The sequence below is a fragment of the Chiloscyllium punctatum genome, chromosome 28 (assembly GCF_047496795.1).
Source record: "Chiloscyllium punctatum isolate Juve2018m chromosome 28, sChiPun1.3, whole genome shotgun sequence".
In the NCBI taxonomy this organism is placed as follows: domain Eukaryota; kingdom Metazoa; phylum Chordata; class Chondrichthyes; order Orectolobiformes; family Hemiscylliidae; genus Chiloscyllium; species Chiloscyllium punctatum.
In genome coordinates, this window is record NC_092766.1 from 7,111,938 (window position 1) to 7,125,384 (window position 13,447).

At 46.5% G+C, this 13,447-nt stretch overlaps 1 protein-coding gene across 7 annotated transcripts in view; it reads right to left on the bottom strand.

The window, feature by feature from the left end:
* ash1l (ash1 (absent, small, or homeotic)-like (Drosophila)) overlaps window positions 1-13,447 on the bottom strand; it is a 243,118-nt gene that overhangs the window by 83,767 nt on the left and 145,904 nt on the right. For all 7 annotated transcript variants that reach the window (XM_072548810.1, XM_072548804.1, XM_072548807.1 and 4 more), the window contains one exon: window positions 12,694-12,788. In XM_072548810.1, the coding sequence (XP_072404911.1) occupies window positions 12,694-12,788 (95 nt within the window). The remainder of the gene's footprint in view (window positions 1-12,693; window positions 12,789-13,447) is intronic.

Genomic DNA, 13,447 nt, shown 5'->3' on the forward strand with positions numbered 1-13,447 from the left:
CTTGGATGCTGCCTGACCTGCTGTGCTTTTCCAGCAACACATTTTCAGCTCTGATCTCCAGCATCTGCAATCCTCATTTTCTCCTTTAATTTACACAACCCAGGTACATTTTCATACAATTCTATTCGAGCGAAACCCCCTTCAGCATCCCTCCTTCTGTCCCACCCCACCCTCAGAGACCCTCCCTCCTTCCCACCTGACCCCTCAGAGACCCTTCGACAGAACTATTCTCCAGTAACAAACTCTCCTTCCAAATTTCATCCCCACCACTTCCTCTGGAAGTTCATTTCATATATGCACTAGCCTCAGTGGGAAGAAATTATCCCTCAGACACTTATGAAATCTTTCCCGCTCTCATCTTAAACCTACGCCCTTTAATTTTGGACTCCCCTTGGTTATTCACCCAATTCATGCCCCTCAAGATTTTTTTAAAAACCTAGAGAAGGTCACCCCTCTGCTGTTCTGGAGAAAAATACCCCAGCCTATTCAGCCTTTCCCTATAACTTTCCAGTTCCAGCAACACCCTTGTAAATTTTTTCTGCACCGTCCCCAGTTTTACAACATCCTTCCTATAGAAGTCTCCCAACAAATGCAATGTTTCTGAACTATGACTCCCATTTTAACAGAGACTGTATAGTGGTACACACACACTGATCCAAGAAAGACACCATCTAAGTTTCAAGTTCTCAACTGCAGCTCCATTTTCACCTTAGCTAACTCTCTTTCAGAGTTTCTAACTGGCTGTTTGACCAGTCAGGATTTGTCACTTGGAGTCCAACTCAGGGGAAAGCACAAGAAAGCCAGTTTTGTGGGCACAGGAAGCTAAGTCGGTATTGACCATTTCTGACGAAAGTGTGGACTGCAGGTGCTGGAAATCAGTCAAGAGTGTGGTACTGGAAAAGCACAGCAGGGCAGGCAGCATCTGAGGACCAGGAGAATGAAAATTTCAGGAAAACGCCCTTCAAAGAGGCTGCCAGCCAAGGGGGTGGTGAAATAAATGGGGGTGGGGTGGGGGGGTGGGGCAGGTAGCTGAGTGTGAGATAGGGAGATGGAGATGGGGTAAAAGGTGATAGGTTAGAGAGGAGGGTGGAGTGGATAGGTGGGAAGGAATATGGACAGGCAGGACAGGTCATGAGGGTGATGCAGAGTTGGAAGGTTGGAACTGGAATAAGGTAAAAGGGAGAGGAAATGAGGAAACTGATGAAATCCACATTGATGCGGTTGGTTGGTGGGTCCAGAGTCGGATGATGAGGCGTTCTTCCTCCAAGTGTTGGGTGGTTCGGGAGTGGCGATGGAGGCAGCCCAGGACCTGCATGTCATTGGCGGAGTGGGAGGGGCAATGGAGGTGTTCGGCATGGGGCGGTGGGGTTGATTGGTACGGGTGTCCCGGAGAGGTTCACTGAAGCGCTCTGCGAGAAGGCGTCCGGTCTCCCCAATATAGAGGAAACCACATCGGGAGCAATGGATACAGTAAATGACATGTGAAAGTGCAGGTGAAACTCTGATAGATGTGAAAAGCTCCTTTGGGGCCTTGGATGGAGTTGAGGGGGGAGTTGTGGGTGCAGGCTTTGCGATTCCTGCATTGTCAAGGGAAGATGCTGGGAGGGGACGATGGGTTGGTGGGGGAGCATGTACCTGACAAGGCAGTTGCGGAGTAATGGTCTTTACGGGAAGTGGATTGGGGTGGGGAGGGAAATATATCTCTGGTAGTGGGGTCTGTTTGTAGGTGGCGGAAATGGCGGAGAATGATGCGATGTATACGGAGGTTGGTGGAGTGTAAGGTGAGGCCAGGGGTGTTCTGTCCTTGTTGCAGTCGGAGGCAGGAGGTACGGGAAGTGGATGTGATGCACTGGAGGGCATCAACCACCACATGGGAGGGGAAATTGCATTCTTTAAAGGAGGTGGCCATCAGGTGTATTCTGTGGTGGAACTAGTCCTCCTGAGAGCAGATGTGGCACAGGCAGAGGAACTGGGAATAAGGGATAGTGTTTTTACAGGAGGCAGGGTGGGAGGAGGTTTATTCCAGGTAGCTGAGAGTGTTGGTGGGTTTGTGGAAGTAAACTATTTCTGAACCGCCCTTTGCTGCACCAATATATAGGTGGCTGACAGTGAATAGCTGTTTCATCAGCTGATCTATTCCAGAGTATAAATTAGCATGTCATGATTAGAACTCTACAAGGAGGAAATCTGAAAACAATCTTGGTGTAACTGGACAAAAACAACAGAGGAGGAACAGGAAAGCTTTGAATGAAACACTCCTACATCTGCATTTGTGTGGAAATGTTTCCAAGAGCTAAATGGTGACTAAAACAGGTTTAATTTCTCCTTAAATAAAGCATACTTTTTTGTTTTGATGCAGAGTCTCCAATTCAGACACTGACACCCTGGCCTTCCCTCACTTCCAAACTCCAATGCTGAGAGAGAGGTTATTCTTTTTGTTCTCCACCCATTCTTGCTCCATGGGTAATGCTGGACATAAATATATGTCTAAGGATTTTTTTTTTAAATACAGATTTTGCTTTAGCAATTTCAATTGAAATAAAATGCACATCTAATACAAACAGAAAGGAACTGCATTGATACAGACACTTTCACATCTGCAGGATGTTTCAAAGCCCTTCAGAAGCACTCAATTACTTGTAAGTGCAGTTGTAATGTGGGAAAATGCACAAGCCCAAACAGGCACAACAGGACCCCACAGTACTCTGTTAAATGACTGGATATATATATTCTTTAAGTGGCACTGGTACAGGAGTTAAACATTTGAAACTCTGAGCACGATACTGTTCTTCAAAACGTGCCAAGGAAGTTTTGTATAAACACTTGAAGGTGTAGACAGTTTAACATCTGATCAGATGTATGGCATTTTGATGGAGTCACACTCTTTCTGAACTGCAGCAGTGTCAGCATCATAGAAGCATGCAGCACAGGAGGCAGCCATTCGGCCCACGGTTCCTGTAATGACTGAGAAAAACCACTTCACTATTCTGGTGTAGAACCCGGTCGGTTCCTCACCCTAAAAATAATTATCCAATTATTACTGGAATCCAACACAGCACCCAACATAGTGAAGACATCCCATTGGCTTGCCCTTTATATCGCTCGCCAGCAAATTCAAATGAATGACTTTTAGTAACTGACCCACTTTAGCTTTAGCATTAGCTTTTCTCTACCAGTTCGGTTAAAACATCTCAACTCTGTTACCTCTTCGATTGTTTCTGGTCAAAGCGTACTGGTCTTAAATTTTCCAACCTCTCCTAGTTACTGAGGTTATTCATCATCCAGATAGAATTCCTCTGTACCCTTCCTGAAGCTGTTGTCAACAGACTCCAGATAAAGCCCAACAGTAATTCACACATTTCTAGCAACGCTAGCCTAGGCTAAGCTCTCCAGCCTCGAGTGGACTTGTGAGGGAAGATATCAAAAGCATATTTCCCTGGATAAGAGATGAGGGAACGAGAACAATCCAAACAAAAACAAGGGATCGCCCATTTAAGACAGAGGTGAAGAGAGTGGTTACTCTACAGAATTCTCTTCCCCAAAGAGGAGTGGGGACAGTTACTGAATATTTTTAAGGCTGAGTTAAACAGTTTCCCTTGGTAAATCAAGAATCCAAGACAGGACAGGAGCAAGTGGGATGTGAATCTGGACTGCCTGGTCCAAAGGTACACTATTACTGTTACTATGCAAGAGCCCCTTCACCTTCACCTTTCAACAGTCTGCAATAAATTAGTTGACAGCAGCTAATCAGTCAATGGGAGAATTCTGAGCATTTCTGGCATCTGCAGTATTTTGCCTGCTCCAGCCACTGTGTCATACAGTATGGAAACAGGCCCTTCAGTCCAACTGGGAACCACCGACCAGACATCCCAATCTGACCTAGCCCCATTTGCCATCACCTTGAAACTTTAATCCTCTCATCTGAAGATATTAATCTTGACTGGGATATAGTTCAGTGAGCATCTTCATGAATGAAATAGCCAATAACCTATTTGACCATAGGTGGGCAGTGGAATAAGGTTTGGAGGAAACAAAATTAAACCCAATATGAATCTCAAATTCATCTAATTTCCTCGAGAGTGACCGGAAAAGAAAACTATGGCCAAGTTTTCTCAAGCCAGGAACATCAAGCACAACTGTAAAATCTGTGCTAACACAGTACAGTTCAAGTCACTGAAAGTGGAATTTCCCTGGTCTTCATGGTTCAGTTTTTCATTAACTGCCTTAATCAGAGTGCCTGCAGATGACCTGATGAACTCAACAACATTTAGCAGGTTCACAATTAAGGAATGCAAATGGATGCACAAAAAAGTCCAAGGTCTGCCCAATCTTCCTGTTGCTGGTCACAACCCAGCAACCGCTACTGGTGCGTGTGAGCATCTGCTGATAATGGGAACCAGGTCTGGCTGGGATGGCAATTGCATACAGGTTTTAGCCTTTCAGCCAGACCAGAGCAGCAACTTGCAATTTTGGGGAAAGAAAAAGCACTGTGAAAACCTGGGCAATATTTAAATGTGCAGCAAGGCATGGCACAGTGGTTAGCACTGCTGCCTCATGGCGCCAGAGACCCAGGTTCAATTCCCGCCTCAGGCGACTGTCTGCATGGAGTTTGCACATTCTCCCAGTGTCTGCGTGGGTTTCCTCTGGGTGCTCCGGTTCCTCCCACAGTCCAGTGTAGGGAACCTGTCGGTGTGGGTTGCTCTTTGGAGGGTCAGTGTGGACTTGTTGGGCCGAAGGGCCTGTTTCCACACTAAGTAATCTGTAAATAAATGTCTTAGTTCTGGTCCAGCAATACCAACAGCTAACACAGTATAAGGAAGAAACTGTGCTGGGGATGGGAAGGTTTGAAGTAATACTCCCAAAACATCTCTATTTCCCTGACCCAACATGGGAAAGGGAATACTGCAAACTGAAACCCTCTCTAACTCACACACTGATACTTCACTGCTTACAGTTGGAAAACACTTAGTAAAAATATTCTTGAATTCAATTTGGAACAGTTACATGCTTCATTCTGTCAAATGTTACTGTGGGTGTAGAATGAATGCCAGGTCTCCAGGAGAATCGAAGACCTCATGTTGCATTAATAAGCTCGTCATCAGGCTGCGGTAAAATTCGGTCAGAAGCCTATCCAAGCATGCACAAGGCAAGAGATGACTTCCATCACTGGTCAAGTGCCAAAACTAGAAGCATTTTGTCAGAACATGGCAAACCTACAGACACTATTGTTCCATCCATTCTCGACAAGATCAAAGGGTGGGAGGCCCTACTGCAGCTGTAGCTGATGTCACCTCAGGACGAGGCTCACAGCAGAGCAGTCACAATCAGCTGGTCTGCCAGAGATGGCTGCAGAGATTGTAGGTTGTAGAGATGGAGCTGACTGCTCCTTTTGGGAGGGGACGTAAGGTAAGGAGTCTGGTACAATGAAATAACTGGTAGGAATGCACTGTGCAAGGGCATGACAGTGTTTTTATTCTCTTGCTGGCAGTGTACACATATGTTTTACTGGGTTATTTATTTTTACTGCAGATAGCTTGCAGCACCTTCGTTAATTAATCACTCCCACATTTCACTCCATCATGTACTGCCACACTTATTTTCCCTTGCACCCATTCCACGACACATGCTTAAAATCTCAAACCGTTTCCAGTTTGGAGGGAAATGTCAACTTTCAAGAGTTAACACTCTCTCTCCTCACGTGTTGCCTTGTCAGCTGTGTATATACGGGCCTTTCCGTTTCACTCCCTACGCGGTGCCCGGTCAGCTGTGTATATACGGGCCTTTCCGTTTCAGCCCCTACACGGTGCCCGGTCAGCTGTGTATATACGGGCCTTTCCGTTTCACTCCCTACACGGTGCCCGGTCAGCTGTGTATATACGGGCCTTTCCGTTTCACTCCCTACGCGGTGCCCGGTCAGCTGTGTATATACGGGCCTTTCCGTTTCACTCCCTACACGGTGCCCGGTCAGCTGTATATATACTGGCCTTTCCGTTTCACTCCCTACGCGGTGCCCGGTCAGCTGTGTATATACGGGCCTTTCCGTTTCAGCCCCTACACGGTGCCCGGTCAGCTGTGTATATACGGGCCTTTCCGTTTCACTCCCTACACGGTGCCCGGTCAGCTGTGTATATACGGGCCTTTCCGTTTCACTCCCTACACGGTGCCCGGTCAGCTGTGTACACACGGGCCTTTCCGTTTCACTCCCTACGCGGTGCCCGGTCAGCTGTGTACACACTGGCCTTTCCGTTTCAGTCCCTACACGGTGCCCGGTCAGCTGTGTATATACGGGCCTTTCCGTTTCACTCCCTACGCGGTGCCCGGTCAGCTGTATATATACTGGCCTTTTCGTTTCACTCCCTACGCGGTGCCCGGTCAGCTGTGTATATACGGGCCTTTCCGTTTCAGCCCCTACACGGTGCCCGGTCAGCTGTGTATATACGGGCCTTTCCGTTTCACTCCCTACACGGTGCCCGGTCAGCTGTGTATATACGGGCCTTTCCGTTTCACTCCCTACACGGTGCCCGGTCAGCTGTGTACATACGGGCCTTTCCGTTTCACTCCCTACACGGTGCCCGGTCAGCTGTGTACACACTGGCCTTTCCGTTTCAGTCCCTACACGGTGCCCGGTCAGCTGTGTATATACGGGCCTTTCCGTTTCACTCCCTACGCGGTGCCCGGTCAGCTGTGTATATACGGGCCTTTCCGTTTCACTCCCTACACGGTGCCCGGTCAGCTGTGTATATACTGGCCTTTCCGTTTCACTCCCTACACGGTGCCCGGTCAGCTGTGTACATACGGGCCTTTCCGTTTCACTCCCTACACGGTGCCCGGTCAGCTGTGTACACACTGGCCTTTCCGTTTCACTCCCTACACGGTGCCCGGTCAGCTGTGTATATACGGGCCTTTCCGTTTCACTCCCTACACGGTGCCCGGTCAGCTGTGTATATACGGGCCTTTCCGTTTCACTCCCTACACGGTGCCCGATCAGCTGTGTATATACGGGCCTTTCCGTTTCAGTCCCTACACGGTACCCGGTCAGCTGTGTATACACGGGCCTTTCCGTTTCACTCCCTACACTGTGCCCGGTCAGCTGTGTATACACGGGCCTTTCCGTTTCACTCCCTACACGGTGCCCGGTCAGCTGTGTATACACGGGCCTTTCCGTTTCACTCCCTACACGGTGCCCGGTCAGCTGTGTATACACGGGCCTTTCCGTTTCACTCCCTACACGGTGCCCGGTCAGCTGTGTATACACGGGCCTTTCCGTTTCACTCCCTACACGGTGCCCGGTCAGCTGTGTATATACGGGCCTTTCCGTTTCACTCCCTACACGGTGCCCGGTCAGCTGTGTATATACGGGCCTTTCCGTTTCACTCCCTACACGGTGCCCGGTCAGCTGTGTATATACGGGCCTTTCCGTTTCACTCCCTACACGGTGCCCGGTCAGCTGTGTATATACGGGCCTTTCCGTTTCACTCCCTACACGGTGCCCGGTCAGCTGTGTATATACTGGCCTTTCCGTTTCAGTCCCTACACGGTGCCCGGTCAGCTGTGTATATACGGGCCTTTCCGTTTCACTCCCTGCACGGTGCCCGGTCAGCTGTGTATATACGGGCCTTTCCGTTTCAGTCCCTACACGGTGCCCGGTCAGCTGTGTATATACGGGCCTTTCCGTTTCACTCCCTACGCGGTGCCCGGTCAGCTGTGTATATACGGGCCTTTCCGTTTCACTCCCTACACGGTGCCCGGTCAGCTGTGTATACACGGGCCTTTCCGTTTCACTCCCTACACGGTGCCCGGTCAGCTGTGTATACACGGGCCTTTCCGTTTCACTCCCTACACGGTGCCCGGTCAGCTGTGTATATACGGGCCTTTCCGTTTCACTCCCTACACGGTGCCCGGTCAGCTGTGTATATAAGGGCCTTTCCGTTTCAGTCCCTACGCGGTGCCCGGTCAGCTGTGTATATACGGGCCTTTCCGTTTCAGTCCCTACACGTTGTTTTTAGCCACACATGTACAATGATACAAATCTTCGCCAGAGGCAGCACTGTTAAAGATTCCAGAAAGGAATGTTACAGCAGATTCAAACCCTGGATTCTTTCAGAATCCATATGGGCACAGTTCATGTCAAGCATCAGGATAGCAATGAAAATCAGGAAAGAAAAAAGCCTGCCTACAGGGCAATCCCAAAACAAAATCTATATTGGTTGACAAACTCCAAACTATCTAACCCCCTGAAATGGGGAGGGCTTGATGTCTGGAACCAGGCTGAGCACAGATGAATTGGAGCTGATGGGACTGAGCAGCAAGAGGGAGCAGTGATTTTGAACAGCCAAAACTTCACAGAACAAACAAGGGAGTGTGAACATGTTAAAGCAGCACCTGATTATCTTTTTCAGCAAGGTCACCAAATGCTTGTCAAACAATGAATTATTTTAAATCCTTTTACATAAATTGAACAGAGGGCAATAAACAGGCGACACTAACAGTCCAAAGCAAGGTTTGTCCCCCTCAGTATGGTTTCATAATACTTTTTGTTATTAAAAAGAATACAAATCTGTGCGGGCTTAGTTCACAGAATTACAGCAGTGTTACGGCACAGACGGAGGCCATTTGATCCATTATACCTTCTCATTAAATGAGTACCATTACCTAAAGCCAATGTCCAGTTTCTTCTTTATACCATAGCAGATTATTTTTACCCATGTTATTTGGATGAACAGTACTCCCAAACATCAGTACAAGAGGGAGAATATTTGGTCTATTTATCTTATCTTTCCACAATGTGCATTTTTGCCTGAGTGCATTTTTGCTGTTCAGATATACTTCACGCAACCCTAAAGTGGTTTTGGGAACAGTCAAACTTGGACTTGGTTGAATACTTCTTTGCCTTGTTCTCACTGCAGAAACAAATGTCTCTTTTCAAGTGATATGGAGTGCTGCCAAGTGCATAAGGCTATTAACAGGGTAGGTGCTGGCAAACCAAACAGGCTTTTAAACAGGCACCTTGTAACTTTGTTCAAGAGTATTTTAACCCAGAGGAATGCTAAGTTATTAACACAACTTTTATCTTTAATTTGTTGCTTGTTTCGTCCGACTTTCTCAATGGCAACCACTGCTTCAAAACAAAGCTGAAGGCACTGTACCTTGAATTGCCGAGTGCAATACCCACCCTACTTCTCCCAACTTTCTAATTGGAAGTTTGTTGAATGTACAATATAACAACAAGCAGCAAACACATCACTCAGCTCGGGATAAAAACCTGAAAAGGTCAACCTAACCAGAGACTTTTCAAAGACATGGGGCAATGTAAAAACACTACCCCAGGGATCAGCAAAGCATTTTGGGACATCATCAGGTTGCAAGGTGTCACGTAGATGCTGCCCTGTAGCTGCTTCTTCCTGGACTGCATCATATTTTCTTGTCAATTCCAGAAGTATGAAACTGACAATCAGCAATCCATCATGAGTAAACCTATTGTTTTGTGTACATCCAAAAACATCAGCTTTCTCTGGTATGATACAGACCCCTTGGAGAAGGTTCAAAACTTACAATGTGCGTATTTTTTTAGTTGATCAATGTATTGCAACAGCCTGCTCAGCACTGGATTTCCCAGCACACCCACCTATTGTCCATATGGAGCACTCACATCACCAACGGGACTTCTGCTGAGACAGGATCAGCCTATGCAGAGCTCAAATCAAGGTCAAAGTACCTTGGTCACAAGTTTAGAACAAACTCATGTGTTGAAATTCCTTGCCGAGTAATACTTTGATCATTTCTCTCCTGGGTTATTCTGAGAAACGAGTGAACTGTCCCCTGACATATTTTTACTGCACACACATAACATACAGCAAGTGAGAGCTGAACTGTTACAGTTTTGATCCACCCTACGCAGCTGCAATTACATCATCTGGCACCTGCCCAACATAGCAGCAGCACAACAAATGCTATACTCCGTAATGAACGAGGTTGAACCACCTTCCTTCGGTGTGGAAGGCAAGAAACCCTGCATGACTATCAAAATTGTTATCAGCTTAGTTGACAGCAAAATACATTCTGGCATTCCTCAGCACAGTGATACTATTGCTCCCCCAAAACATGTCTAGTTTCATGGAGGGGTACTGACTTTATGCCCAAGGGGACAGGTAGCATCGGGGGTCGTCGAATCAGTTTTCACACCCCAATCGTTTCAGTAGTTGGAACATTATGAAGGGAAGAGCCACTATTGGCCAAGGTAAATTACTCATCCTAAGGTCTCAAGGGGAAAGTTAAAGGGTCAAAAGCTGGCAGACAAACCAGGTGGATTATCTTTCTCCATAATGGAGAAAAGGATGCAAAAGTCAGTTACCAGTAACATTTTTTGACTTGAAAACTCTTAACTGGAGAGGTGAGGCGGAATGAATGTGGTGAAGTGACTGGCAAGCCTGATAGGCTTTCAGGCCAAGGTACCTTTCTTCCTGGTCCTGAAAATCCCTTTGTTGTTGAGTTAGAATGAGGTGCGGGGTGTGTTTAGTGAACGTAAACCACAAGCCTAGCCGAACAGCAATATTATCTGCACAGAGTCCAACACGGACTCCTCCACATCACCTGCACAGATGTCAGTCATAGGCAGTGGGATCTCACTTTCAGATAAAGTTTATGGAAGGAACAAACAACAGAGCTTTCAGTACCTACTGATGCACCAAAGAAAATGATTTGAAAATGACTCGCTTCTGCTTTTTATGATGGCACCATTTGTCTGGTGTTACATTATTTGACCACCTGAATATATGAAGTTATGAGCATTGTTTGAGCTATTTTTGTGTGGCTTACATGCAATGCTTAAACAGGATGTGTCCTTGTTAAAAGTTCAGGGCAAGACAGGGTATCAGATGCTGCCAGACCGGCTGTGCTTTTCCAGCACCACACTCTTGACTCTGATCTCCAGTCATCACTTTCTCCCAGGGCACCTCAACAGCCAACCACCCCTGCCAGGGCCTTAGTACAACTTCCTTATGCTCTGGTGGAGAGATACAAAAATCTGTATGTTACAGAGGAGTATCTCCTTCATGCTAGACGAGAGGGCAGCATATTCACCTTGAACTCAGCAACTAAGGAGGCTATTGCTTGGCTCCAGGATTTGTACCAGCTAATTAAATCATGTTGAGCTAAGTGCCTCATGAACCCTGTTTGTCGACAGGTTTATTCAATTGTTGCCTTCAGATATGCTATGACATACCTCTGGGCCTTGCAGAGTCATGCAACACAGACACAGATCCTCCAGCCCAAAGATGAACATAATCCCAAACTAAACTAGCCCCACCCACTGTCCTGGGCCATATCCCTCCAAACCTTTGCTAATCACATATCTATCCAGATGCCTTTTCGACATTCTAATTGCACCCACATCCATCACTTTCTCAGGAAAGTCATTCCACACATGATCCACCTTCGATGTAAAAAAATTTGCCTCATCTTTTTTAAAATCACTTGCCCCAACCTCAAGAATATGCCCACCAGTCTTGAAATTGCCCCATCCTAGGGAAAAGGCAACTACCATTGACTTTATCTATACCTCTCAGCATAAAATAAACCTTATCAGGTCGCCTCTCAACCTCCTACACTCCAGTAAAAAAAAGTCTCAGCCTTTCTTTATAATTCAAAATGTCCATTCCCAGCAACATGCTAGTAAATCTCTTCTGAGCCCTCCCCAGTTTAGTAATATCCCTCTCCTATAATTGGGTGACCAGAACTGGACACAGAATTCCATAAGAGGCCTCACCAATGTCCTGTACAAAGCTCAGCATGATTTGAATCCAGACATACCTGCTCAGAGGTAGGGACACTATCATCACACTTCATTGCCTGTAATTTGTAATGTATAATTAATCAATGGATTTCAGCAATTGTTAAGAGACAACTAAGGGGAAGATCACAAGATCTGTAGGAATCTCTCAGCAGTGGTACTGTTTTATTAAAACACATGTAATCATTAAACACAAAACAGTGCGCGATGCAGAGATCTGCAAACAGTTGAGGGAATAGAGACCAGACAAACCAAATTTGGGAAAGGAGACAATGCTGAGGAATGCGTAAATATAGCCTCACACTCACAGGAAGTCACTGTTTCATCAGAACAAATGTAATTCAAGAGATTCTATACTTCTGCTGTGACCGACAACGAAAGTGGGCGGCACGGTGGCACAGTGGTTAGCACTGTTGCCTCACAGCGCCAGAGACCTGGGTTCTATTCCCGCCTCAGGCGACTAACTGTGTGGAGTTTGCACATTCTCCCCGTGTCTGCGTGGGTTTCCTCTGGGTGCTCCGGTTTCCTCCCACAGTCCAAAGATGTGCAGGTCAGGTGAATTGGCCATGGGAAATTGCCCGCAGTGTTAGGTAAAGGGGTAAATGTACGGGAATGGGTGGGTTACGCTTCGGCGGATCGGTGTGGACTTGTTGGGCCGAAGGGCCTGTTTCCACACTGTAAGTAATCTAACCTAATCTAATCTGACAGATGCACATAGTTAGTGCAGGCCATGGTCTTTAAAATGTAAAGCAACTGGCTGAAGACATCAGCTAATCACACTTTCTCAATTCATTAGGAGCTGTCAGAAAGAAGACAAGTCCACTCACTCTGTCCCATCCAAATATTCCCTGCAGGCCCACTAAAGTGGACCCAACGCAGTAATGGCAGAGCACTGCAAGACTTACCAACATGAATTGGGGCTGGGAAAAGCCCATAGTCATGCTCTCCAGGAACGTACTCCAGCTTCTCCTTCTTCACCAGAATCAGGCGACTCTTTGGACTAAAGGAAGAAAAGAACTGTTGATTAAGATTGGGAACACAAAAGAAAGTGCTTCAATTTAATCAGGCAACAAAGAAATATTACAAACAATTGAAACTTCACCCTGCTGAAAGCTGGCTTCTCTTTGTAGCCAAGCATATGGCAGAGGTTTTTAAACACACTTAGCCCAAGCAATATGTCTGCTGTGCTCATGTTTCACTGGGGAGTCTGATACGTACACATTTGGCATATTGGTGCTACTTTAGCAGTGCTGCATTATATGGCTCTTTCATCTGTCATGGTCTCATCAACTTACTCCTGATAACAAGAAAGGGAACAGGCTTGATATCTAATTTTTGATCGTGTGTATAATATAAAACACGCAAATCAATTTACTGGCAATCTTTTACCAATAAACAACAAAGATATGACTTGGCAGCAATTCCAGGTCCTAAGCTCTGACTTTACTCAGCATTTCCTCTGCATTACACAAGATCAAATCATACCTATGCCAAGATGGTTATAAATCTGGAAAAATAAGTGCATGTGCTTAAATGATGGATGCTATTACCAGGGAAGGGACACATTCCCAGTAAGTACACACTGGGAATTAAACACTCCCATGCAAGATACAGCACGGGGTTAGATACAGAGTAAAGCTCCCCTTACATTGTCCTACT